This window comes from Suillus clintonianus, assembly GCF_016758775.1.
Source record: "Suillus clintonianus strain FC179 chromosome Unknown DEU56scaffold_144, whole genome shotgun sequence".
NCBI lineage: Eukaryota > Fungi > Basidiomycota > Agaricomycetes > Boletales > Suillaceae > Suillus > Suillus clintonianus.
The window spans coordinates 30,192-54,066 of record NW_024539368.1 but is presented as its reverse complement, the minus strand read 5'-3'; the positions used below and the strand labels follow the sequence as shown (position 1 = coordinate 54,066).

General features: G+C 49.8%; 9 protein-coding genes across 9 annotated transcripts; all 9 read right to left on the bottom strand.

Moving 5' to 3' along the window:
• Positions 1 to 803: 803 nt before the first annotated feature.
• Positions 804 to 1,693, bottom strand: DEU56DRAFT_837757 (putative glycine-rich RNA-binding protein). The gene is made up of 4 exons (XM_041354854.1): positions 1,619 to 1,693; positions 1,516 to 1,555; positions 1,428 to 1,457; positions 804 to 1,286 (listed from the first exon to the last, which is right to left on the bottom strand). Exons 1-4 carry the CDS (start codon positions 1,639 to 1,641, stop codon positions 987 to 989), a joined length of 393 nt encoding a protein of 130 aa, XP_041202243.1. The 5' UTR covers positions 1,642 to 1,693; the 3' UTR covers positions 804 to 986.
• A 381-nt stretch (positions 1,694 to 2,074) lies between these two features.
• On the bottom strand, positions 2,075 to 3,447 carry DEU56DRAFT_139771 (acyl-CoA N-acyltransferase). Its single transcript, XM_041344739.1, has 4 exons — positions 3,189 to 3,447; positions 2,633 to 3,123; positions 2,570 to 2,572; positions 2,075 to 2,517 (listed from the first exon to the last, which is right to left on the bottom strand). The coding sequence occupies exons 1-4, from the start codon at positions 3,285 to 3,287 to the stop codon at positions 2,508 to 2,510; spliced, it is 603 nt and encodes a 200-aa protein (XP_041202242.1). The 5' UTR covers positions 3,288 to 3,447; the 3' UTR covers positions 2,075 to 2,507.
• Positions 3,448 to 3,718: 271 nt separating this feature from the next.
• DEU56DRAFT_918790 (RTA1 like protein-domain-containing protein) lies at positions 3,719 to 4,899 on the bottom strand (the record flags this gene model as incomplete). Its single annotated transcript, XM_041358174.1, has 7 exons — positions 3,719 to 3,843; positions 3,895 to 3,961; positions 4,019 to 4,240; positions 4,297 to 4,532; positions 4,580 to 4,708; positions 4,761 to 4,817; positions 4,866 to 4,899. 7 exons carry the CDS (start codon positions 4,897 to 4,899, stop codon positions 3,719 to 3,721), a joined length of 870 nt encoding a protein of 289 aa, XP_041202241.1.
• Positions 4,900 to 7,943: 3,044 nt separating this feature from the next.
• On the bottom strand, positions 7,944 to 8,597 carry DEU56DRAFT_837734 (uncharacterized protein). Its single transcript, XM_041354853.1, has 2 exons — positions 8,228 to 8,597; positions 7,944 to 8,180 (listed from the first exon to the last, which is right to left on the bottom strand). Exons 1-2 carry the CDS (start codon positions 8,283 to 8,285, stop codon positions 7,990 to 7,992), a joined length of 249 nt encoding a protein of 82 aa, XP_041202240.1. The 5' UTR covers positions 8,286 to 8,597; the 3' UTR covers positions 7,944 to 7,989.
• A 304-nt stretch (positions 8,598 to 8,901) lies between these two features.
• Positions 8,902 to 10,017, bottom strand: DEU56DRAFT_139727 (uncharacterized protein). The gene is made up of 2 exons (XM_041344738.1): positions 9,930 to 10,017; positions 8,902 to 9,877 (listed from the first exon to the last, which is right to left on the bottom strand). The coding sequence occupies exons 1-2, from the start codon at positions 9,934 to 9,936 to the stop codon at positions 8,982 to 8,984; spliced, it is 903 nt and encodes a 300-aa protein (XP_041202239.1). The 5' UTR covers positions 9,937 to 10,017; the 3' UTR covers positions 8,902 to 8,981.
• A 4,250-nt stretch (positions 10,018 to 14,267) lies between these two features.
• DEU56DRAFT_699008 (uncharacterized protein) lies at positions 14,268 to 14,675 on the bottom strand (the record flags this gene model as incomplete). Its single annotated transcript, XM_041347286.1, has 1 exon — positions 14,268 to 14,675. A coding segment is annotated over one exon (408 nt), but the record flags the coding sequence as incomplete, so codon positions are not given.
• A 363-nt stretch (positions 14,676 to 15,038) lies between these two features.
• On the bottom strand, positions 15,039 to 17,230 carry DEU56DRAFT_837728 (uncharacterized protein). The gene is made up of 4 exons (XM_041354852.1): positions 16,706 to 17,230; positions 15,492 to 16,633; positions 15,373 to 15,438; positions 15,039 to 15,298 (listed from the first exon to the last, which is right to left on the bottom strand). Exons 1-3 carry the CDS (start codon positions 17,010 to 17,012, stop codon positions 15,427 to 15,429), a joined length of 1,461 nt encoding a protein of 486 aa, XP_041202237.1. The 5' UTR covers positions 17,013 to 17,230; the 3' UTR covers positions 15,039 to 15,298; positions 15,373 to 15,426.
• Positions 17,231 to 17,467: 237 nt separating this feature from the next.
• Positions 17,468 to 20,220, bottom strand: DEU56DRAFT_974837 (FAD binding domain-containing protein). Its single transcript, XM_041359560.1, has 11 exons — positions 20,091 to 20,220; positions 19,805 to 19,924; positions 19,582 to 19,740; positions 19,316 to 19,517; positions 19,161 to 19,267; positions 19,072 to 19,106; positions 18,836 to 19,012; positions 18,728 to 18,783; positions 18,590 to 18,624; positions 18,514 to 18,540; positions 17,468 to 18,460 (listed from the first exon to the last, which is right to left on the bottom strand). The coding sequence occupies exons 1-11, from the start codon at positions 20,172 to 20,174 to the stop codon at positions 17,753 to 17,755; spliced, it is 1,710 nt and encodes a 569-aa protein (XP_041202236.1). The 5' UTR covers positions 20,175 to 20,220; the 3' UTR covers positions 17,468 to 17,752.
• A 1,805-nt stretch (positions 20,221 to 22,025) lies between these two features.
• DEU56DRAFT_139530 (uncharacterized protein) lies at positions 22,026 to 23,187 on the bottom strand. The gene is made up of 4 exons (XM_041344737.1): positions 23,038 to 23,187; positions 22,819 to 22,980; positions 22,655 to 22,767; positions 22,026 to 22,600 (listed from the first exon to the last, which is right to left on the bottom strand). Exons 1-4 carry the CDS (start codon positions 23,046 to 23,048, stop codon positions 22,308 to 22,310), a joined length of 579 nt encoding a protein of 192 aa, XP_041202235.1. The 5' UTR covers positions 23,049 to 23,187; the 3' UTR covers positions 22,026 to 22,307.
• Positions 23,188 to 23,875: the final 688 nt, after the last annotated feature.

Below are 23,875 nucleotides of genomic sequence, written 5' to 3'. Positions count from 1 at the left end.
GTTGTGGAATTGTTTGGCCTGTGGACCGGTTCAGCACAGCCTTCTCCCACACTCTGCACTTTCGATGGTCTTTCCACCACCAAAGCACGCAGATTTGACAGAAGGGTACGCATTATACAAGAGCAGTTTAGGTCCACTTACCATGTCGGCCGTTGCTTGGACGTTCTTCGAGACAAAGCAAGCTCGGCACCACCTTGACAGCTGCCACGGATCACAAAGCGTTCTACAAGACCAACTGCTCGAGTCTACTGGTCCCCGGTTTCAGATGACTTGCTTCAACACTGCGTTGTAAGAGCGAAGACCAGAACTGAGAAGACCGGCGGAAAAGTCTTAAAGCTCACTAGCTTTGCCCAGGCTCGGCGTGGCACCGGGCGGCGACCTTTGTCCAGGGACCAATCCTGGAAACGAATTAACATTTCTCCGTCCTCCACGACGCCCCTTTGACTTTTTTGCTTTTTTCTTGGGCCATGGAACAACTGAAAAGGTCACTGTAAAGGGTCTTGTCAATATTGCGTAGCTACCTCACCGAGAGTTCAATGTTTTTCGTGACACGTTTTCGATCGTATATTGCCTTTTCAGAACCAAAACCTAGACTATCATAGGCCTCCAAGACGTTGCAACGCTTGGCCATTAGCGCTGAACGGTCCCGGAGTTAGGCGTATCGAGCCTCGAGGCCGCATCTGTGACGTTGGCAACCCTACTGCTCCCTACTGGCGCTGAGAATCGCGTAACCTACGCACGTTCGCACTTCAAAGCTTCAAGCTTCAAGCTTTTCTTCTCAAATTCGTTGGAACACTTGGAAATCAATCGAGGACAACACATGTTTTGATACAAATCTCGACCAAGTATTTAAGTTGTGTTATGATCAAACAGATACTGTAATGCATGCGGAAATATCGTAGGCTTGACGCGGATGAACACGACCTTTGGACAACATACAGAATTGCGATACCAACCATCTTTGAAAACACGAAACAATTCAGCACTCAGTAGCCTCCGCCGTAGCCGCCGCCACCTTGGTAGCCGCCGCCGCCGCCTTGGTAGCCTCCACCGCCGCCGTATCCGCCTCCACCGCCGCTGTAGCCTCCTCCACCGCCGTAGCCTCCTCCTCCTCCACCACCTCCGCCACTAGGTCTAGCGTTGGCCAGGTTAACCCTGAGCCGGCGACCGTCAAGCTCCTGTTCGTTCATCCCTTGAATGGCTGCCTCTGCATCTTCGTTGCCGCTGAAGGTGACGAATCCGAAACCACGAGAGCGGCCAGTTTCACGGTCCTTCATTACGATGGCCTAAAAAAAAACGCCAACGAGCAAGGAGCAGGAGCGCACATAACATATTTAGTCAAAGAGAAAAAAAAATCAATGGCGATCTGCCATCGTCGATGTCTATCTTTGACCACGATGGTAGATCGCCTCAAATAGATCGCGCACATCGGTGACTGATCCAAACTCTCCGAAAGCCTAGAAGGAAGATGTCAGTATGAGAGCGCCATCGGACTACTCGTGCAGGAGAACTGACCTGTCTCAACGAGTCATCTGTCGTGTTCCAACTCAGATTACTGATCGATATGCCGACATCAGTAAAATCGCTCCTAGACACGATCGAAGCAGCATCAACGTACCCAACATAAACTTTTGCCGCCATGATGATGCGCGATGACAAGTAATACCCTTCCTGAACAATCAGAGTTCAAAGAGAACGGGTTGATAACGAAGACAGAAGGGGTGATGGATTTTATACTGGGGCGCTCTGATTTTCAGACTCCCCTAGCTACTTTGGGACATGCCAACGTGATTTTTGAGTTTACAGCCAAACTTCGCGTTTGGAGTTGCCCGAATTCTCTTTGCACCTCCCGGAATTCCCGTGGTCATTTGACAGAACTTGCATGCGGCCAGCGCACCACAGACTGAAACAGATTCTGATCATCCAGCTGATCATCATCTCGCTTCGTAGCGAGATGATATTCGTGGCGTTCGCGAAAAAGAGGTCTCTTCGCGGATCTTTACAAGTTTACTGATGAAAGTGATTTATCTATCGCAGGAGTTGCAGCGAAACGCAGCAGATTGAGATACATACATAGCAGGTTTTGAGCAGGATGGCATCACTTCTTATCTGATGAGTGCCAGAATTGCGGAATCTCAGTTAACGCCCTACTTTCCCCTTTCCGGTCTGCTCTGGATTCTAGTGCCCCATGGGTGCTCTTTCAATTAATTTTGATAAAAAATTTGATAAGGCAAAACCCTCTCTTCAACTGGTTAGCTGGTTGAACACCATGAAATAGCAGGTTATCGCGACTTCAAGAATTTTAGTCAGGTGGGTGTACCCCGGATCTTCACCATCCAGGCCTCGACCGCTATCTGCAGCTGATATCATATATATAAATTTAGTCCCCCAGTTCGCAAGCTGTCGTCATTTAGTATCCTCTCGTGCTTCCAGCGGAAGCAAGAAGCAATCGCGAATGCCAGATGCTCATTACAGCAAACCTAGATTTGCTACGGGTATAGCTTGTGCTAGCGCGTCCTTGGCAATGCTTGTGAGTATTATGAATATCTCTGCAGCGAACGCCACCAACCACCTGAAAAGATATATTGTTCAGGAAACAGGAACTGTTCTCATTACCCCCAGCACCACGCACGTATGTGCCTTCGAACCAAAACTGCTCTGTTTTTCCGCTTCCGCTTGTCTTTTCATCCCAAGGTGGTAGTAAAAAGACTGTCCAGACGAGTTGTTGCGCGCTACCTCTGCGCGTAGAATCACTGCGTCAGTCGACTCACTCTCTGAGAGCGATGGAGCAGGAGATGTTTCATGACAAGGGGAAGGGACTCCGCAAGACGATCGTAGGCGCTGCACGACTTCATGTACGAGTCTGCGTGCGATCCCTTGTCGTTGAAACTCGGGCGATACCCCAAGTGTCAACAAGGTAACCCGCAGAGCGCCTCCTCCACTGGGTCGATCCTGAACCCCACACGAACCAAGCGCCCCTGGCGTCGAATGCCGCGTCTCCATGAGAGCAGAGGCAAATGCTACGACGTTGCCGTCGTACGTGGCTATCACACACATATGTTGAGGTTGCACGAGCAGCTGCACGAAGAATGCGGTAGGGTATGCGATTGGGAGGAGTTTGGTCTTTGGAATTAATTAAATGACCTGCTAATTGGGGCTTTGGTGGGCAAATGAAAGTGTTTCCTCACATGGAGTGCTCGAACTTGTGGCATATCTGATGCTCTCATCATCCGTATGCCGATTCCGTCCGGCAGCACTAACATATCTCCACTATCGCATTGAGTCATGATAGATGATATCCAAATGGAATACTCGTATGCGCGAGTTGGCAGATTACTGTAGTAGATGAAGTCGTAAGGATGGGTATGGAAAAAGGCGCTTGCAAGTGTAGCCCGAGGTTCAGCTTTTAAAATTTTAGCCCGCCTACACTGGTTGCGGGCATTGTCGGCATGGACCCTTCAAAATACGATACATATCGATATTAAGGGGATAGTGTAATCCCCTCAATGACGTGTAATAACATAATAGGCTTAGCATGAATCTTGGTGACGCAATTGCTAAGGGACATTGTGCGGTCAAGTAATTGATCTATGTTACAAACATAGTTCGAAAAGGAATATTAGTGCATCGTAAGTGGATATCATAGTCCAGGGTCCTTCTACAGCGGGGACAGCGAGCACCGAGGGTGCCCTTGAGATGAAATGGCAATGACCGAACTCTAAAACCGGTTACTCATTTGATTGGCGGTCTTGGCTGAAGATTCGAGATACTTCGTTGGCCAGTAGATGATGTATGTGGAAATACCAATCAACAGTGGCAAGGAGTCGAGGAGGTAGAAGTAGACTTGTCAGGGGAGGGTCAGACCAAGCACCTCAATTTTAGTATTCCGCTCACTTTCATGTGTGATGAGATAGCCACCGCTACCTTGAGCAAGCTCGATGACACGATAGATGCAGCGAATCTATATCACGCAACATCAGTGAAGATGGACGATGAAGTGTGGATGAAAGACTGGTACCAAGTAAGCTGTTGACGAAAACATCAATATCCAAAGAATCGGCCCCCATGGCTCCTGACGGGGCATAATACCGTCTCGAAGGATACTACGCCATGCATGCACAATGAGGAGCATGAAGAACACAAAGGAGAGTGTCTGAATGACCAGTCCTGCAAGCAGTATATTCGCGCCCAGCTTGTTACTTGTCACGTTTGTTGACGCTTCCAGACCACCACCTCCACCCTACATAACGTCGCGATCAATCTCGTGACGGAGACACAAACAAACAAATTTCGAACCTGTATGAGGAATGTCGTGATATCGCTGATAACGAAGTACCTGGCGACTTTCTCTGGCTTTATCCAAGAGTAGCGTCTGTCTACGCAGTTCACAATAAAACGCCCGTATAGGATGTAATTAAAGGCGAGGTATGCGGCGGGCGGTAACAAGGTGAACAGTTGTTGGACCATAAAAATTGGGAGAGAATTTGGATACATCGCCATGGGTATGCGCATAAAAAAGCCAACGGACATGACTGTTCCACCAGTTAACATGTGTTTCGAGGGGGAAGCGAGGTCTTACAGGTTGAGGCTATAGGGAGACAAAGTCCCCACCATGCCTTGTTCATGAATAAGCGCATGAACAGGCAAAGACTGGCGATGAAGTACAACCCGCCTGCAACGGCCGCTGCGACTTTGCTTGGGCTGTATTCTGGATAGAATGGATTAGATACAATGCTAAACTTGATACTTTGTGGACTGACGAAATACTACAGAGACTATTGTCGGCTCGTCAACACTGATCGTGCTGTTGTCGCTCGCTATGGTATTTGAATATCAAGTTCAACAAATATTGACAGATAACTTACCTGCCCTCACCGCGCTGATGAGGAAGGCGGCCATAACCAAAGTGTTCGTAGACTGCATACTACGTATAACAGGAAGCTTGAGTGTGGCCCAGGAGGCTCTAGCCGACAAAGGCGGTATACCAAGAGGCAGCAACTCTCAAGGGTTATATATACCCAAAGTGTGACCCGGTATCATTAGACCTCCGCGAAAAGGGAAGGTAGCGGCGGGTGTCAAAAAAAACCTCATGTCTACAACCTGTGAAAGATAGTGTTTTACAGCCGCGCGGCGATGTCCAGCGCAGTATTGAACGTTGTTCCAATTGCCCGGGAGTGTTACGCATGACACAGCGATGTAAGCCGACACAATGTGTCACCCGTCGGAAGAGGAACTGAGTACAGCCGACTGGTGATGTACCGCAGCATGGCATGCTGTAGATGACATCCGACGGGAAAGCAAAGCAAATTAGTATCCTTCAAGTACAACGGTTTGATGTGCTCACCAGAACGCTGAGGTGGAATGCCCTCAATACGTACACGCGATTAAAATTGTTGATGCATAACTAGAGAATTGGCAATCCGATTGACTCTGTGCAGCACCGAGTACAGCTCTTGTCGAGTTCATCTATATTAAAAAGCAGTTCAGATTGCGCGTTATGATAAAGCGCAGTTCAGTAACAAGACTGGGCTTACTGCGCAACCCACGTCGGAAGTGGCTGTCCGCTCTCCACCTGCTCTTCCACACATGTCAAAACATCGACAATCCACGAACTTAGCATTTCTACCATGAGTAGCGCGACAACATCACTGACGTTTGCCGCCATCCATATGTCAATGGCCCGAGTATAATTGAAGATCATGTTGATTTGAGCGCTGAGCGCTGAGAACCTGGTTTGTCTCATTGGTAGACCTCCTTATCATGACGCTGGACGATTAATGTTGACTGAAAATAGATTAGGTTGTTTAATTTGAAATGGAGAAAAGGCAAATGATGTAGTATCCTGTAGTATCCAACACCGTATAGCATCGTATAGCTAGGCATATTCAGTCTCAATGCCTGATTATCGAGTTAGACGGATAATTAACCTCTTGAATGAACTACACATGGACGATCATCGATTATCAATGATCTTGATTGCAGCTTGCCGGGAGATGTCGATTGCCTCTATTCTCGGAAATGATTCAGAAGTCGTGTGTCGATGCTGGTGGTCCATGGAGCAGACTCGGAGCATACATGACAATATCTATATCATCATGTCGACGCTCCCAAGGAAGTACGTACTATATCGTACCATACCGCCGGTTGATAGAAATAAAAGGACGGTTCAAATCTTGTTCATATCCAAAGCAAAAGTGGACGGAACTTCCCGAAGTTCCAGAAGCTTATTTATTATGTCAGCTCATAGCTGGCGTTAATACTCGGTTGCACCTGGCTACATGTTATGACAAACAGGACCTTAGTAAGTTAGTAAGGATGCTGATACTGATACGCAGTTGAATTGCACACGATTCCGTTGACCAGCTTTTATAACGACCTGTTCTCTCTCCATGTTCGTCCAAATCCCAGGCTGGAATTCGAAATACTTGTCTTAGAAGTCCTCTCGCGAGCGCTACATATGAATTCCATCCACTCATCTATGCTAGTTGCAAGTGACCTGACTATGATGGTTGTTAGCATCTGAACTGAATTTATTTGTCTTAGGTATGTGCTGGGCCTAGCAGCAGCGTTGACGCTCCTCCAAAACGTCCTATCATCGATAAAGCCTCGATATAAACCAAAACCCTCGCATCACACAGCGTGGTCTCAGAATCTGGGTTTGTTGTGTGCTACTTCTGAGATATCGGACCGTGGTCTTCTTGAACTCACAATATAGTCACCCTCCCTCATCTCTCGTAGCGAAACGTGAATGGTAAGGCTGCTTGCAAATATCTTTTCTCGCATCTCAAATCAGCTACTAATGATGTGACGCAGTTTCCGCCTTCCTAGGCGCGTTTTATCCAAACACCTATGTGATCATTTTCACAAGTGCCACATGCCTTGCTTACAGCGATATTAGTTTTTCGGCTAACCCCCGGCCCAACTAGTTTTTGGTGTTTCTCGTTTGCTAATCACCCTCCCATGTCCATTTGTCGTAGGTACAGAACGACGAGGTGAACGCCGCAGGATTCCATCGCCCGAGTGTCACTCCATCTTTGTGCCAATCGGGCAAAGTCAATTTGGCGCCAGGCAAGGCCAAGCGCTCTTATCTGTCGACAGCAGGATTGAATAGGGTGGGGCGCTACCCATTACCTCTAGATATTCGGTTGACCTCACCCACTACCCCTCTCCGTCTCTCCTAAACTTCATTTACAGTTTCCTTATCCCCACTCCCCGCCTTTTTCCACCACTCAGCCCATTATTCATCATGTGTCGTTTTCTTCATCGCGCAAATCATGCCCAGTAACTGGGAAGGCCATATTTGATTTCTTGAAGAAGCTGATGATTGATAGCTATGAGTTTAGTTTTCGGGGAGGGGTAGTCTCAGCGCCTGCGAGATCGGCAACTTGAAGTTTTTTGAATTGAGAGACGCTGTTGAATTGAGGGACGCTGGGGTTGTTCGTCATAAATGTGAGGAAGAAATATATGATAACAGCCATTCGATGGCGAGTCATGAGTGTGTAGGACGTCTTGTTCAGAAGAACCGGAGCGTACAAAGGATGGTTTTTGGTCGTTGTTGTGAGTCCCACTTAAGACTTTGAGTGTGGTGAGAGCATGGTCGATAGAGCGTTTGAAATGAAGCTTCTTCCTCAAGGAAGATTCAAGGTGCTCGACAGTAACATGAGATCGCTCCCTAGAGGAATGACCGTCGCTATCAAGTGTATCATCACGCGTGCACGCGCAAGAATCTCGCTTGCGAGGATATTAACGTACTAAATCCAGTCATTTTGACGGGCGACGACCTCAGGGGTGATGCGTGCTTATCTGGACGATTAAGATGGGCACCATGGATGAAGAGTGTACGAACGACACTTGCGTGACCGTTTCCAGCAGCGAAATGAAGTGGGGCTGCACCAGAAGTACTGACAATAGGAGCTGAAGAGTCACAGCTACGATCTGAGCACGTGCGGGGAAGTCTGTGGAAAGAATGCATGCGATCGGAGTTGTGGGTCATGGTGAATTAACGTCTGCTCCGTGTTTGACAAGGAGATTAACTACGAGATCATCACCACCTGCACAAGCAGCGCGTAGAGGGAGAATGCCGTCTAGTACAGAATTGACAGGTTGGCCATGATTGGGGGCAAACTGAACTAGTCTGATATCGCCAGATACAGCAGCTGAATGAAGCCCCAGATGTGGGACTGGTATATGGTCAGAAAAGAAAGAAAGACAGTGAATAATGGCATACATTCAGTAGTAACGTTAAACTTTGCTTCTGCCCTATGGTTTTTGGAATGGACCAGCATGGCAAGATGCTTAGACGATTACACGATTGGAAGATATAAGTACCAGAGGATGAAATAGCTGTACAGCTGGGTCTTGGGGTCCGTGAAAATCAAAAATAACCGGGGTGTCAGAATGATGGTGTATGAGCAATGTTAATGACCGATCGAGGTCTGAAATGCAAATGTTTATAACATTCATACACTCTTCTGGCATGCAAGCACCCTTGGAACACTCGAGACAACATTATAGGCCTGCGGAACTGTACCTTCGCAATCGCCCTTGATTGATGCGCCCCGCGTCGGCTCTCGAGCTTCGCTTTACGTCGTTCACGTCCTGCATGAGACTCGTTGTGGACGCGTGCTTGTGTAACGTTGGCTATTTAGCGTGTGAAGCTCGAAGGCAACGGTACAAGGGAAGAATGCGTTCGGACCAGAATGACAGTATCAAAGTCTATAATTCCGGGGGTTCAAAACACACTGCCCTATCTCTACGACTAGGAACGGTATTTAAGGTAGTCAATACGATAGACGTCGGAGAGACTCGGGAACTAGAATAAATGAGATAGCAAACGGGTGGTAAGGTACTCCTGGTGAAAGGTAACAAATAAGTGGTCATGTTTCGAAACAATATCTAAAGGGGCGATGTGGTGCATTGCCACTGTTACATCCCTCCCTCCAGGGAGACCTCCGTCTCCCTCGACTCCTGTTCTAGCCACGTCAAGCGGCTGTGTTCATGCTCTCCTCAGCGACTGGAGACAGGTTGGACGGTCCCGCTGAAGACTGCGCGGACGGGAGGTCAGAAGCCTTCCTGATCTTCCCTAATCCTTTCTTGGTGAGCTTCTGTTCCTGCTTACGCCCATAGTTCTTCGTCTTCCTCTGTCCTGCGCGTCTCGCGTCCATTTTCTCGCGTTGGTGGGAGGCGCTCAGCGCCGTGTGCCACACCATTTTCTCCACTTGCTCCATGCGGGTGGAGGAGAGAGTGATCTCCGTGTCCTCATCGTCGTCAATGATGTCCGTTAGCTCCATGGACGAGCCAGTGCTGACTACAGCACCTAGCTCGTCAAGATAGGAGGCGGTGGAGGTTAAGCCCTCGCTGTTGAACGCGTGAGCAAAGAACTCGTAGCCAAGCGGGCTAGGAGGTCGCGCGTCAGCGGATTTGTTGCGAAGGGCATGCGAATAGGCGACGAAGAGCTTGAGTTGATCACGGGTGACGAGGTGAGAATCGTCCTCGTTTTCGGGGTTCCCGACGAGCACTTCACGCCCGTAGGCCGAGAAGTATAGTAGCTGTTGGTCGTCGGTGGGAATGGTCATTGCGAACAGACAGCACTCGTCTGCTTCGAGGTACGTGGGTGGTGCGCGAGGGTTGGGTGATGGGAGTTGGCGAGTCTTGAGTTGGGGGTTGCGAGAGACAGACGGAGTATTTATTCCATCCCTCCCGCCTAGCGAAACGAGCCCAATATATGGACGCCGGTCGTCTTGGGGAGGTACTCCGTTTCCAGCTGTCAATTCCGAAATATTAGTATGTCCCAGCAAATCAAGGTACTCGCCTAGGGCGTCCAAATGTGATACCTGGTCATATGTCAACCAGGTCACATCCCCGGCCCGCCATTCTACTTCAAATACAGCGTCCTCCTTGGCACCAGAGTGAGATAGAATTTTGCTCACTTGCCATTCGGCTTCGCGTTCACCGTCGAACTCGAACATCTGGGTTTCCAGGCGTCCGGGGAACAACCTATCGTCGTTGGGCAGGTGGATTCGCAGAAGAGAGGAGTGAAACACCGGATGAATGCCTCGCTGTCGCAGTCTGCTGGGCAAGTCAACTAGGAATGAGTTATTACCGTAGTCTTTCAGCAGACGGTAAGGACCTATAAACTTAGGCGCCAGTTTGCGAGCAAGACCCTTAGGTAATGACATGTTCTTTGTCGATACGTACGCCAAGTCCTTTTCCCTAAAGGGGCAAGACTGACGCTTCCTGTTAGCGTTACGTGTTTGTTTAACACGCGCCTGTAGCATGGAATCGTGTGCCATGATCATCGCTTGCTTCCTTTTCTGCAGGTACGCTCTGACGCTAGGATACTCGTCCTTGGTTGGATTATTCCATACCATGGCACGTGGAGTGCGTCCCGTATTCGCCTCGAACGGTGAGAGTAGTGTTGACTCTGAGCTCGCGGTGTTGATAGCAAATTCGATTGCAGGGAGTCGGGCGACCCAATCGGTTTGGTTGGGTGTCACGCAGGCCCTTAGCATCTGCGTGACGGTTCTGTTTGCCCGTTCTGTGGCTCCATCCGACTCAGGATGATATGCACTGGACATTTGCTGGTTCACTCCCAGCATTCGGTTCAGGTCAGTCCAAAAAGCGCTGGTGAATAACACGTCCCGATCGCTTACTATTGATCTCGGCAGACCATGGTGTTTATACACCTCGTCGAAGACCAGCTCAGCCACCTCGCGGGCAGTATAGTTTACCCGACTAGGGACCAGATGGACCATTGATGTAAGTCGGTCTATTATTACGGTTATGGCATCATACTCACCATCCCTGTCTGTTGACATTGGCAGAGGTCCCACAAAGTCTATTCCGATAGACTCCCACGGACGGGTCGGAACCGGTAATGGGTGCAGCAGGCCATAGGGCTTCTGGTTGGAGGGTTTCACCCTTCGGCACGTTAAGCACGTCGAGCAGTAGGCGTTTACGTCTGCCACCATCGTTTTCCACCATACGTGGTCCCTTAGGTAAGTCAGGGTTTTCTGCGCCCCGAGATGAGCTAACAATGAGTGCGCTTGAGATATTATTATCTCCCTGACGCTTCTGCCGCCCATCCTGATGTCCGGGACACATAGGAGTGTTCTATCTTTCAATCTGATCCGCACTAGACCCGCTTCTTCTTCGAAGTTGCGATAATCTGTTGGTGAGTCCAAGATTGTTTTAAAGAAAGGATCATCCGCATAATGATGCCTCATTCCTTTGATTAGTTCATCTTCCTCTGGATACCAGGGTGGAGGCTTAGGTGGGTTATGTTCCCCCTCCTCAGGAGGTTCTGACTCTTCTGGAAGGATTGATACTGATGGGCTTTGGCTTTTTTCACCAGGATCCCCTCCCTCCTTTCGTACCTGCGGGCCGCGCAGGACGAAACGACCAGCCACCCGTCTGGCAAACTCAGTCGCTGTTTCTGGACGACCAGTTTCTGCAGGGAGCACCTCCTTGCGGCGTCTCACTGGACCCACCGGGGCCTGTTGGTTGACCCTGCCAGGTGTGTCCGCGTCCAATGGCGCAATCCCCGGATTAGTCCCGGGTTGGTTAACCCTGCCAGGTGTGTTAACGCCCAAGGGTGTCATCCCAGGTGTCTTCCCGGGTTGGTTAACCATGCCTGGTGTGTCCGCGTGCAATGGCGCAATCCCCGGATTAGTCCCGGGTTGGTTAACCCTGCCAGGTGTGTTAACGCCCAAGGGTGTCATCCCAGGTGTCTTCCCGGGTTGGTTAACCATGCCTGGTGTGGGCTTACGCCTTGCAGTCCTTATTGCGCCTGAGGTGATAGCAGGCGCCCCAGAGTCAGTCACTGCTGACTGCCTTAGCGCCCAGACGAGCACTCCGCCTCACCAGCAGCGCAGGAGAAGCTGCTTTCGCCTCCGTGCCAACTAAAACGGGCATGGAGATTATCGTGGTCAACGACGGCCGTGCCACCTCACCCGTGACATCATCGAACATGGTGAACTCGCTGGTGGCCCTCACCGTACCAGGCTCGTCGTACGAGTACATCCTTGAGAGAGCATCAGGTAAGATGTTCTCTTCTCCCGGGATATATCTGACCTCAAAGTCAAATTCCCCCAGTTTCTCGAACCATCGCGCCTGCCGTCCCGACACATCACGCTGGTTCATAAGGTGCACCAAGCCCTTATGGTCCGTCAACCAGACGAACCGAGCTCCTTGCAAGATGTCGCGATGTCGCAACATACCCTCGACGCCGGCGAGCATCTCCTGCTCGTGTACTGCGTAGTTTTGCTGAGCTGGGCTCAGCTTTGCGCTATAAAGGGCTGCTACCTTCGAAGACCGCCAGTCCTCACCCTGGGCCACCACAGCGGACACGCCTTTAGCGCTAGCGTCCGTCATGAGCCAAATGGTAGGTGAGTCATCCCCGTACTCCAAGGGCACTCGATGATGGTCCTTACAGTGATCCACATATCGTTTGACGTCGTCAAACGCACGCTGATGGGTGTATTCCCAGCGGAACGGGACAGTATCCCCGGTGATCTCTGCCAGGATACCCATCGGTACCCGCACCCTGTGGATATCGTCGGCGAGGAACCCCACGGCCCCCAGGAAGCTGCGCAGGGCATCCCGATTAACGGGGGGCTTCCAGTTCAGGATACGGTCCACCTTGTCGGGATCCATTCGGATGCCCTCGTCGTCGACAACGCGACCCAGTACCTTCAGCGTGCTGCACAAAAACTGCAGTTTACCCTCGCTGAGGTACAGCTTCTCCCGCTCAAGGATTCCCAGCACCGTCTTCACATGCTGCACGTGTTCTTCTAGTGAGTCTGAATAGATTATTAGATCGTCGAGATACACGTCTAACCAGTTACCAATATACTCCCCAAATAGGTAGTTCATCAGCGCCTGGTAGGTTGCGGGAGCATTACAATCTCCCTGTTGCAGTACCTCGCTGACCATATTACCGTCGGGCGTCGTTACGGCCGATCGATCGACGTGTTCAGGTATGATCCTGATCTGCTCGTAAGCGTCCTGACCGTCTATTATAGAACGGTAACGTTTACGGGCGACCCGCCTTAGTATACCATCGATGTCTGGCAACGGGGAAGATAGCTTCTTCGTGTTGGCATTGCGCTCTCGTAGGTCCACGACCGTCCTCAGCTTATCGGACCCAGGCTTACGAATAAACAGCATTGGTACCGTATTGCCGGCGCTGGTCATTCTCCAGCGCCCCGAAGCTAAGTAAGCTTTTCTCTTTTCCCCCCATTGAGGGCGCAGAGGTTCGGGGCACCTAGAAGGCCTCCACTTATACACCTTTTCAGGATCGATTAACGGGATCGTGTGGTTTATCACCCTTAGCGGCGGCAATCCCGTTTCACTCGCCTTGGCGCACAATGGTTGTGCGAGGCGATGTAGTTCCCGACGGGCACGTTCGAGGCTCTCCTCATATGCCTCCGCCATGCGGGATTCCAACACTGATACTTGTTCCCCTTTAATAGGTAGGGCTGCCTCACTCCCAATCACCATCCTTGGAGGGTTTAGTCCAACCAGCGCTTGGTGCTGGAACAGGAAAGGTGTTCCAAGCACCAAGTCATAGTTCTGTAAGTTTATTATATCGAAGAACCGTGTCTCGCTGATCTTTTGATAGGCAAAACTCACACTGGTCCCGAAATTCACCTTAGACCGGGACCCTTGGACAGCCAATTGGATGGTAAGCGGTTTCTCCAACGCGACCTTCTTCACGCGCAGCTGATCCGCCAGTGAGCTAGACATGAAGTCTGCTAGGGATCCGGTGTCCACCAAGGCTCGCGCGGGACGTCCATTAATATGGACGACAATTACCATTGGCTTGGGGATTAGCCGTTTGAAGTCCCTCGTGGTTGCCGAATTCCGTTGGATCGCAGGGTACGCACCCTGGGCCACTTGCTGGCCATTCAGTTCGACCAACCGAAACTGATTCCTTGTTTCAGCGAATCGGATGTCAGGCACGGCGAACAACTGGTGCAGCCACCTCCTCCAGAGCACAGTCAAGAGGACTTAACGGGTCCTTCTCCAGCAGTCGCAACTGGAAGTACTCCCCTTCCAGCTCCTTATCTCGCATTAGGGTATCCAGCTTTTGGTAAGCGCGCATTAGTCTCTGATGGTACCAGCGGGTTAACGTTTAACTTAGGATTGCTAAGGTAGACATCGTTGGCCCACAGCCGGAAGTTCAAGTCCCTATCGTGGATCTCGAACGTTACTTCTTCACGGAAGACAGTTCGTTCGCATTTGAAACGCTTAGGTGAGTTCACTCCTGGAAAGTTGCGCTCACTATTCAAGATATCACCAACCCTGCTGGATATAGGGTCGCCCATTGGGTCGCCATTGTGCATTAGACGTACCAGGTGCTTTGGCATAAGGAGACGCTTTGCGAGGTGAGTGGTATACCAATTACCTATTAGAAACTTCGGGTTTGCTAACAGATCACTAGGGACTAGTAGATCTTCCTCCGATCTCCGAGCGCCATCCAATATAACGTGGTGAGTGTCCGATGTCCGGTAGACGATGAATCGTTGACCCGAAAAGGACTCTTCCTTCTCCAGGTCATCTCCTGGATAGGGCGCGTGTGACGCCAGCAGATGTTCTGCTCTTTCTGCGAGAGGATCTCCCAACGGTACGTCCCCGATCTCATCGGTACGAGGTTCGTTGTTTCCCGTTTCCTCGTAGCTGAGACTCATACTTCCCACAGATATTTCATTGAGCACCTCGGTGCTTTCAGCCAAGGCTCGCAGATGCTCTGTCTCGTCTAGGTCGACGTGAATAGCGTAGCTGGGAACACCTGGAGGTCGATTCTGACCTGACGAGTACACGGTGCGTTTCTTCGGACACTGACGGGACATGTGTCCTGTTTCCTTACATACAAAGCATCGCCCTTCCGACATTAATTTGTCGTGTTCCTCTTTACTCAGCTTATTTTCGTGGCGCTGATCAGATTGTCTAGGTTTTTGACCAATCCGCTCTTGGCGTCCCTGGTCCTTATTCGAGCGGTGATCGTTATTCGATCTTCGTCCGCCGTTTCGGTCTTTGGACTGCCCAGACTGATTATTCTGGCGAGTAGCACCCTCGGCACCCTTAGCATGCTTATCTGGTTTGTCCTTCCCAGATTTTTTAGCGCCGTCATCGCGAGTCCTGGACGTTGACGCGGAGTTCGCCAATTCTATGATCTCTGCGGTCTTCTGTACTTTAGACAACGAGGATACCTCAGGGTTCAACCTCATTTTGTACAGCTCGTTCTGTATAGTCGGGTTCAACCCGAACCAAAATTTCACCACCTTATCTCTCTCAGGTATGTTCCCAATCATCATCCATAATTCATTAAGTTCAGACATATAGTCCCGCACTCGCTTATCCCCTTGATAGCACCGGTATAGCTTCTTTCGCTGCTTAGTGCTGTAGTCCAGAGGGAAACAGTAATTAAATAACTCGGTAAAGAAATCATCTAATCTCCAGGTCCCTGGACTATCTGACACCTGTCTTAGATAGAACTCGTGTGCCTTTCCTTTGAGGAACCGCGATAGCGTGAACACTCGACGTTTTCGCGAAACGTTCCCATCCTCGAGGTAGGCTGTGCCCTCGGTAATGAATCGATGGAAGGCCCGAGAGTCTTCTGCCCCGTCATACTCGGTTGGCGGGATGGGCTTTAAGGTATTCTTCCTTTTTAAAACCTTATTGCTCTTATGTCTGCGTTTCTTTGCAGAACGTTTCCGCCGCTTCTTCACATCGGAGTCCGAGCTGTCGGTCGTCTCGCTGGACGACGTTGTTTCAGTGGTGTCGCTCGACGATGAGCTCGACGATTCAGACGAGTCCGACCCAGTATCACTACTGGATGAACTGCTCGATGAGCTACCGTCAGGTGAATCCTCAGCGTTGCGTTTCTTATGGTTCTTAGTGCCCTTTTCCTTAGGCTTCAATTTCGTAAATGCGCGCCCCAAATAGCTCTTTGGCGCTATTTGGGCCGTGGCGTCCATAGCAGGGGGAGTCGAACGACTCCCGGGTTTCTTAGACGGCTTCCTTGTCGCCTTTCGCACCATGTCCTTTACTGGATCTCCAGCGGGCAGGACAACCACCCTCTTGATGGGTTGTTTCTTCCCCGAGGACTTAGTCTTCTTTTCCAACGCTAAGTCCTTCTGATTCAGCTCGTCTTGCAGCTTCTGAATCTGCGACTTGTATTGTCTAGCTAGTCGCTCCTCAGCGGCTCTAACCGCTGCCTGGACTGGATCAGTCGGTTCAGGGATCTCGTCCGTTTCGGACTCATTCACCCTCTCAGGTTCTACCCTGGGCACGGACTTCGACCAGTCGCGAGTGTTCTTCCAGGTTCGCAACGCCTCCCTCTGGGCTTCCAGGTCCACCTCAGACTCGTCCAGGTTCGCATCACCCCAGTTACGGGGATCAACGCCTTTTCCTTTGGAGGGCCCTTCTTCGCGGGACGTGTTGGTGTGCTCGTCCGCTCGGGCTTCATTCTCAGCTCGCTTCCTTTCAAGGATGCGCTGTCTTTCCTCCTGGGTAAGGTGGCTTTCAGCCTCCTTGACCAGGTCTACCTTTGAGGTAGGTTTCTTACTTTCTGGCGCTAGTTTAGACACCTTCTTAGATCTCCGATGTTGGCGCTCTACTGTCCTCCAAGGTGCGTCCACCTGGTCGTCGTCTGACGATTCACTCGAGCTAACGAAAGGGTTATCCAACACTTTTATTGCAGTCGCAGAGCTCGGGGCTACCGAGGTCTTGTAACTACTTGGAGTATCTCCGGTGCTTAATGCACTAACGGACACGTTCTCAGCGCCAGGCTGAGGCGTGTCCGTTCTCGTCCGTACCACGTCGCTATACGAGCGGACGGGTCTAAGGACGGGACTGTCAACATGAGGGTCGTTCGACCTCTCCACCGTTGCAGTGTTGTAATTAGCAGGGACCGAGGTCAACGAAGACTCACTTCGGGTATCCGAGATGTTCTCAACGCTGGCTGTGAGCGCAGAGCGTTGAGAACGCAATTGGTAACGAGAGGGCATTATAGATGTCGAGTGGGACGTTTCGGTGGGCCTAACCGTAGGTTCCAGAGTCGACGATGAAGGGTTATAAAGTTAAAACGATGTAGTAGACTTTCGGATGTCAAAAAAGATGTAACGTTGGCTATTTAGCGTGTGAAGCTCGAAGGCAACGGTACAAGGGAAGAATGCGTTCGGACCAGAATGACAGTATCAAAGTCTATAATTCCGGGGGTTCAAAACACACTGCCCTATCTCTACGACTAGGAACGGTATTTAAGGTAGTCAATACGATAGACGTCGGAGAGACTCGGGAACTAGAATAAATGAGATAGCAAACGGGTGGTAAGGTACTCCTGGTGAAAGGTAACAAATAAGTGGTCATGTTTCGAAACAATATCTAAAGGGGCGATGTGGTGCATTGCCACTGTTACAGCTTGCTCATCGGTACTAGCTTAGTCATTCAAATGTCAAACTCTGAGACTCTGACTGCTTCTAAGACTTTTTCCTCACGTCGTGCTCAAGTCGTGCTGGTCTTTTCTCTCAGGTGCTCTCTAGCATAAATGATGTATCAATACTCACAAAGATCATGTTTCTCAGCATTCAGGTCATTGTTGGTTGTGTTTGAGTCGCGCCTAGATTCTGAGACGTCTGACAATGAAAGCGGCCTCGGCAGTGAACAATTGGGCTGCGTATTGCGTGAGTCCAGCTCGAGCAGCGAATTGTTTTCGAACAAATTGGTGTAATTTGATGTCGTAACTCAGTTACAAACGTGATACTATTGACGCGTCAAAAAATATTTTCGAGAAATACTTCTTCACGCCCTTTGCACCATGAACGATCGCCCCAACCACTCCGTCTGGCCGTATCACAGACACCGTCGTCTTGCCAGCTTCCATGAGGTAAGCCGAATAAGCATATCCATCCTGGTCAACAAGAACGAGGTCCGCAAGAGATGCGACATCTGGTACTGATGTAAATGAGGGCAGAACGACTGCCGATCGCACGACGCTTTTGTCCCATGCCTCCAGTGCTCCCAAGATCGGGCTAGCATCAGCGAGACTGGGCGCGAACACAAGCACCGTATGGTACCAGGGTCTGTACAGACCAAAAAGCGTCTTCACATTGGACTCTCCGCGCCCCACCTGGAGCATATTGGGCGCATCAGGCGCCCTGTCTCCAGCCTCCAGATACCTCTCGTCATACTCCCCGTAGGCGTTGATAGGCCTGCCCTCGACTGGAGGCACAAACTCATCCAGGACGATGTTGCTGAATCGGTAATTGATCCCGAGCATGAAGAGCTTCGGGCTTTGTGCGAGCGACACTTCTCCTACGATTGCCTTGTTGAGAATCGCGGTGGTTATCTCGAGCAACTCGGAAATGACAGGCAAACGCTCGGCGGTGTATGTCTCGAGAAGAGACTTGTCGGCGAGTCCTTTTTCGACGAGCGCAAGTTTCCATCCTAGATTGAACTGGTGTAGAGCACGGTTAGCTGTGTCGTACATGCTGGATCTACCTGACTCACAGCATCTTGCATACCTGAATTGAGTCCCTGTTCATAGACAAATGAGTAATTATTTGCACCAATCAAAGCACTATACCTGGCCACCCATTGGACTATGGACACTTGAAGCAGCTTATGAAAAGCCTCGGAAGACATTCAAAAAGAGACATACTGAGCAGCATCTACCACCACTTCTATCAACACAGCTACACGCATCTAAAATCGAACCACATACCGCCCACAACAAAGACCCGACCCTCGCTAAACTTATTCACCATCCGGATATTGGCTCTAAAGCAAACTCGTGAATGCGCGTCGACACCTACAGGAATACGAAACGCACTGGAATGCGCTCATCCAAATCACCCTGTCGAACGTGATTTCTGCTGGTATTAACGACGTGATGGTCTCGAAGACAAGATCCTCGCTCTGAGCGATCTTCGTCTTGTCTAGTTCAGGGCCGAAGATAAAAAATTGCCATCCGTCCTCTCCAACTTCGTTCGATGGCTGTAACGCCACGCTGTAGGTCGTCGATGCACCGTCAATACACGTATCTAAGCCTCAAGAGCAGAAACATACCCTCGTTCACTAAAGTTTCCAAACTGGTGAACATGCTTCGAGACCGGATCAGAACAGTTTTCAGTCAAAAACGTACAGCATGGACACACCATTCTATCAATACCATCACTCTTGAAACGGATATCTCCGGTCAGAAGTTGGTCATCGGGTCTAGTCTCACCCAAAAACGTGAGCCCAAGTTGCTTGCGAACGACACCTGAGAGCCAAATTCAGTCTCATCCTGTTGTATTTGACCGTATCTTGCCTTTAGCGCCATCAGCACCGATCATCCACTTTGCATTGAACCTCTCTAATATGCCGTTCTTCGCGAGAACAGTTGTAATGCCCTCGTCGGACTGCTCAAATGAGCACAGTTCTGTGCCCATCTCGACAGAGCAAGAGAACTTCGCAAGATGGCCTTTCAGAATTACATCTAGGCGTTGTTGACCCATTATCCTCAGGTTGTGCTAAAACAAAACCCAACAATCAACATGAAGACTTGAACACTGAGCAGACGACAGTGTTGCGCACAAATGGTACCGCAGGGTTAGGTTCCATAGTCGGGGGCGCCGGGGGATTTATCAGAGGCGTTAACGACCCGTACTTGTACCACTGAACGGGAAGGACCGATTCCCCCAGATCGTTGACTTCTGGGACATTCAGGAAGTTGAGGAGTTCGAGGGTCCGTGGCTGTCCGTGCGGTTGATGAGTCCATAGGGTGATATGACAAGAAGATATATATAATATGACGAACCCAGTATGCGGTACCACGCTGTCCGATGCGAGGGTTAGGGTCTTTGTCGATGATGCGAACTGGGATGCCGTTCTGGAGGAGCGTCAACGCTGCTACCAGGCCCACTGGCCCGGCCCCTACCTAAGAAAGAGAACTTCAGCAAAGGTGCTGACTTCTATCATAAGCAGATCACTTGCGATTAGCACGGGAGGATGAGTGAAATTCATATGTCGAGGTTATTGAGTTCAGAGGTTGCTGGGTTAGCAGAGAATTCACGGTGCCCTCCTGTTATAACTTGGACCCGTACCTTACTCGATTCCTTCTTCTGATGAAATGGCCATGCGGTCATAAACGCTTCCTCGCGCGACAATAATCTGCCTAGACATATCATTCGCCACTACAAGGATGCTACTCCCGAGCTTCGCCGGACATTCATTACAAACAAAACAGATGGTGATGGTGATGAAGTTCTCTCACACCTGTACTTCGGCTCTCAAGCTCCGAGAAGAACGATATCGCCGACCATAACTGTTTTTCCACGTCAGTAATTGAATGGCACATTGACCTCATACTGAGAAATCTTCGCTTCGAGTGCCATTCAGCCACCAGGAGTTCTAAAGATTCCTCTGGACCCTGATGGTGTGTGGGTTTATTACGCCGCCATTTCGTATTGGTCTTGATGTACATGGTCGATAATAATTGATCAAGTGCTAGCCTCTCTCACAAGTTTTTAGAAGCCTGCAAGGCTGGCGAGGAGTGGGTTGTGGGTTGGACGTACATCGTAAGGCGGTCAAGTACAAGCTAAAAGGAATGGTAGAGTTGGATCACTATTGCCGGTAATCGGATGGGCCAGTCCAGGGAGCTTGCTGCCAGATAAGCTGGCAAAGAAATTCAGGCGCGTAACGCTAATTGATGTAGAGCTAGCGCAGTCTGCGTGGATAACAGCCGCGTCGGCTACTATGAACTCCCAAATTCCCTCCCGAGTAACACCACAGGATGAAGGAGTAATGATATCGCATTTGTAACATATTGGCATAGCGAACATGTTGAGTAGAATCTGGGGTCTTTTCATTGTAAATTCCATGAGGGTGTTCGGACTCTGCATACCTCTGTTCTTGCAATATTTTCCAAAGTGATGCCAATACGTTTCGAGACCAGATCAAGAGTGCGCTTTCATCGAATAAGTAGAAATCAGACGCACCAATCTATGAGGACCCTACGCCCTTTAAAAGAATATCTCCAGCGATAACTGTGCGTTGGACTGATCGAAAAATGCAGTTCGGTGCCCATCTCGACAGAACAAGAGAATCTCTAGGTGTCATCGCAGAATCGTATCTAGGAGCAGTTGACCCATTATCCTGGAAGAAAATTAATTTTCAGCACGGCCGTGGAGATCATGTTGAGTTAAGCGCTGAGCGCTGAGAACCTGGCTTGCCAATTGGTAGGCCTCCTGACCATGATGCTGGACGACTAATGCTAGCTGAAAATAGAAATGGTTGTATAATTTGAAATGGAGAATAGGCAAGTGATGTAGTATCCAACACCGTGAGCATATCAGTTCGGATTCAGTCTCAATTCCTGAATATCAAGACATTGATGATCATCGATGATTGATGGTCTTGATTACAGCTTGCGGAGAGATGTCGATTGTGATTCAGAAGTCGCGTGTCGATGCTGGTTCATGAGCAGACTCGGAGCATGCATGACAATATCCATATCATCGTTTCGACGCTCCCAAGGAAGTACTGTATCGTACCGTGTCGACGGTTGATAGAAATAAAAGGACGTTCAAAAGCAAGTTTTGGAAGTTCGTGTGCAAGTGGACGGAACTTCCCGAAGTTCAGAAGCTTATGTCAGCTCATAGCAGGCGTTAGTGGCCGAAAATGGCAACTGCAGGCCAAAAACGTATGTCTGTGACAATCTGGCAGTATCCTTTCACTCTCGTCATGAAGTATGTACGTACGTCGTATATCTCATTCAAGGTCCTCTGAGTTACTTCAACTGTGAGTATGAGAACATACTCAGACTCAAGGTCGCGGTGATCTGCTTTATAAGCCCGATCCTCATAAAAGTATTCGAACCAATCTCTTCCGCAGCCGCTGAAGCAAGTTGACTCATGTGCAATATGCGCAATCGCGACTAAGGTAATCACGATCCTGGGACTCGAGAGAGGCACCTGAAAGCACGTTCTGCAGCCATCATCAAACTTTTTGCCCGTCATCACTTTACTTTGACCAGAAGCGAGGAGCCAGTATTGTTACAAAAGTGTTAAGGCTAAATGTGTATACTAAATACATCACATTGAAGGAGTGTACAATAGCAAGATATACGTATAAACAGTTTCATACCCATATAAGTTTGACTCAGGCCGTGTCCCGAAATTAATACAACAGTGGACAAGGCGTGCAGAACGAAATATTACAATAGGGTATCGATAGGGTATCAGATGCATCATGATTCATTGGTGTCAGTCACGGAAAGAAAGAGAACGAGAACGAACGAAAATTTGTAACACTGGTTGAGCCTATGCACGGCACTGCTTGGCGTGCTTCCTCATGGCATCTCGGCGAGAATACTCCTTGGAGCAGCGCGTGCAAGATGATTTAATGAACAAGTGGCAGCTGGCTATGTGCCGCCTGATACCGCCTCTTTGCATCTTCCGGCCGCAACCCGGCCAGAAGCACACAATCGGTTTCCTTTCATGTCCGTGTATATTGTGAGCGTCACCAAGATGAGTGCCGAGTTTGCGCATGTCACCCGAAATCGGTTGACCGCATCGTACACCATCTTCAATCCACTCGCAGGGAGATAGAGCCGCTGGAGCAAGGACGATGTGAGATGTATAACTGAAAAACGGAAAGAAAGACTGACATTGTGCTTGAGGCGGAGTCGCAACTGGCAACGGTTCCACCGGCGGCTGCGATGTCATAACTTGCAAGGACGGAGATGATAATTCGCCAGGGCCGTACCAAGGAACTTGGCTCCTAGTAATTGAGTCAATCACTTGCGCAAGTAACTAAGTTCCATATATCTACCAAACATATGCTTGTGCTAGGTTGTTGTCCACAGGCGGAGGATACCATGAATCTTGAGGATAGTAAACGGTTGTATCATCTGCTGTCTCTGAGTGTAATATAGGGTTCTCAGGAAAGCTGTGAAAGGCTGTGCGATCCGTTGAGCGCTGGTGTCCAGAGTTCCTGTGGTTTCACAATGAGGAACCAGCGTAATATCTTTTCTCGCGGATAGCAACGTACTGCACTGTCATGCTCTCTGGATAAAAGGGGCCACCCGAGAAACGCTGGTCTAGACCATCAATATTGTAATCAGGCGACAACGCGGTCGGAGCGCTCAAAGTTCCAGGGGCGTGATTTAGGCTGCTGCACACACGATAACGTTAGACCCCTTAATCTTTGCACGATGAATTTTCAGGTCACACCTCGTAGTGCCATTTGTTCGGAATGCAGTCTTGCCGGCGATTAGATTAGACGACTGCATGTGTGTTATCAAGTTGGATTGAAGATGGAGGGTCGGGAAAGTCATCTACCTTCCACCAGGCCAGAGGTAGTACTTTATACCTTTGCCGTTCCGGAATGACCCTCTGCTTGCACAATCCACCAACCTCTGGACCTGTCAAATACAGCTTTAATGGCTGGCTGAGATCTGAAGAACGTGATTAGATACGGACTTATTGAGACATTCAATGCCATTAGGTGTTGCATGTGCGCCAATGCCAGTAACTGCCAAGACAGCATTCGAGTCATAACGGAGGCGAGGGGGTCCACTAGCGGGTACATTGATGAACGGAGAGAAACAGTACCGATAAGTTTCCACCTAAGTGGTTTCCTCAGGCCAAACCGCATATTAGGAATTCAGTGGAATCGGCGGGCAACACGACTATCACGGCAGCCAGATGGCGTGGGTGTGAGGCCGCAGCGTGCGGCGTTCAGAACAACTCTTTCCAGAATGTTGGTAACAATGATGCGGTGCGCACACACATATATTGGTGTGGTAGGATGGCAGTGGTGTTGGTGGTGGTGGTGGTGGTGGTACGACGTTATTTTGTACAGTCGGCGGAGTACGCCACCATCTCAG

Excerpts from the sequence above, each read along its gene's own strand:
- DEU56DRAFT_837757 (XM_041354854.1), bottom strand. The coding sequence starts at position 1,641 with ATGGCGGCAAAAGTTTATGTTGG. Across the intron at positions 1,556-1,618 it reads GCGGCAAAAGTTTATGTTGG|TAATCTGAGTTGGAACACGA; the intron begins GTACGTTGATGC and ends CATATCGATCAG. Across the intron at positions 1,287-1,427 it reads AGTTTGGATCAGTCACCGAT|GCCATCGTAATGAAGGACCG; the intron begins GTGCGCGATCTA and ends GTTTTTTTTTAG.
- DEU56DRAFT_139771 (XM_041344739.1), bottom strand. The coding sequence starts at position 3,287 with ATGACTCAATGCGATAGTGGAGATATGTTAGTGCTGCCGGACGGAATC. Across the intron at positions 3,124-3,188 it reads CACAAGTTCGAGCACTCCAT|ACCAAACTCCTCCCAATCGC; the intron begins GTGAGGAAACAC and ends TTAATTCCAAAG.
- DEU56DRAFT_837734 (XM_041354853.1), bottom strand. The coding sequence starts at position 8,285 with ATGCTGGTCCATTCCAAAAACCATAGGGCAGAAGCAAAGTTTAACGTT. Across the intron at positions 8,181-8,227 it reads GTTTAACGTTACTACTGAAT|TCCCACATCTGGGGCTTCAT; the intron begins GTATGCCATTAT and ends ACCATATACCAG.
- DEU56DRAFT_837728 (XM_041354852.1), bottom strand. The coding sequence starts at position 17,012 with ATGCCCTCTCGTTACCAATTGCGTTCTCAACGCTCTGCGCTCACAGCC. Across the intron at positions 16,634-16,705 it reads GGTAGCCCCGAGCTCTGCGA|CTTGGAGGACAGTAGAGCGC; the intron begins CTGCAATAAAAG and ends AGGTGGACGCAC.
- DEU56DRAFT_974837 (XM_041359560.1), bottom strand. The coding sequence starts at position 20,174 with ATGATATGTCTAGGCAGATTATTGTCGCGCGAGGAAGCGTTTATGACC. Across the intron at positions 19,268-19,315 it reads CGGTGCTGATGGCGCTAAAG|GTGTCGTTCGCAAGCAACTT; the intron begins GCAAGATACGGT and ends TTTGGCTCTCAG. Across the intron at positions 18,541-18,589 it reads ATAGTCCAATGGGTGGCCAG|GGACTCAATTCAGGTATGCA; the intron begins GTATAGTGCTTT and ends GTCTATGAACAG.
- DEU56DRAFT_139530 (XM_041344737.1), bottom strand. Across the intron at positions 22,768-22,818 it reads CTAGCACAAGCATATGTTTG|GAGCCAAGTTCCTTGGTACG; the intron begins GTAGATATATGG and ends CTCAATTACTAG. Across the intron at positions 22,601-22,654 it reads GACTCCGCCTCAAGCACAAT|CGGCTCTATCTCCCTGCGAG; the intron begins GTCAGTCTTTCT and ends TCCTTGCTCCAG.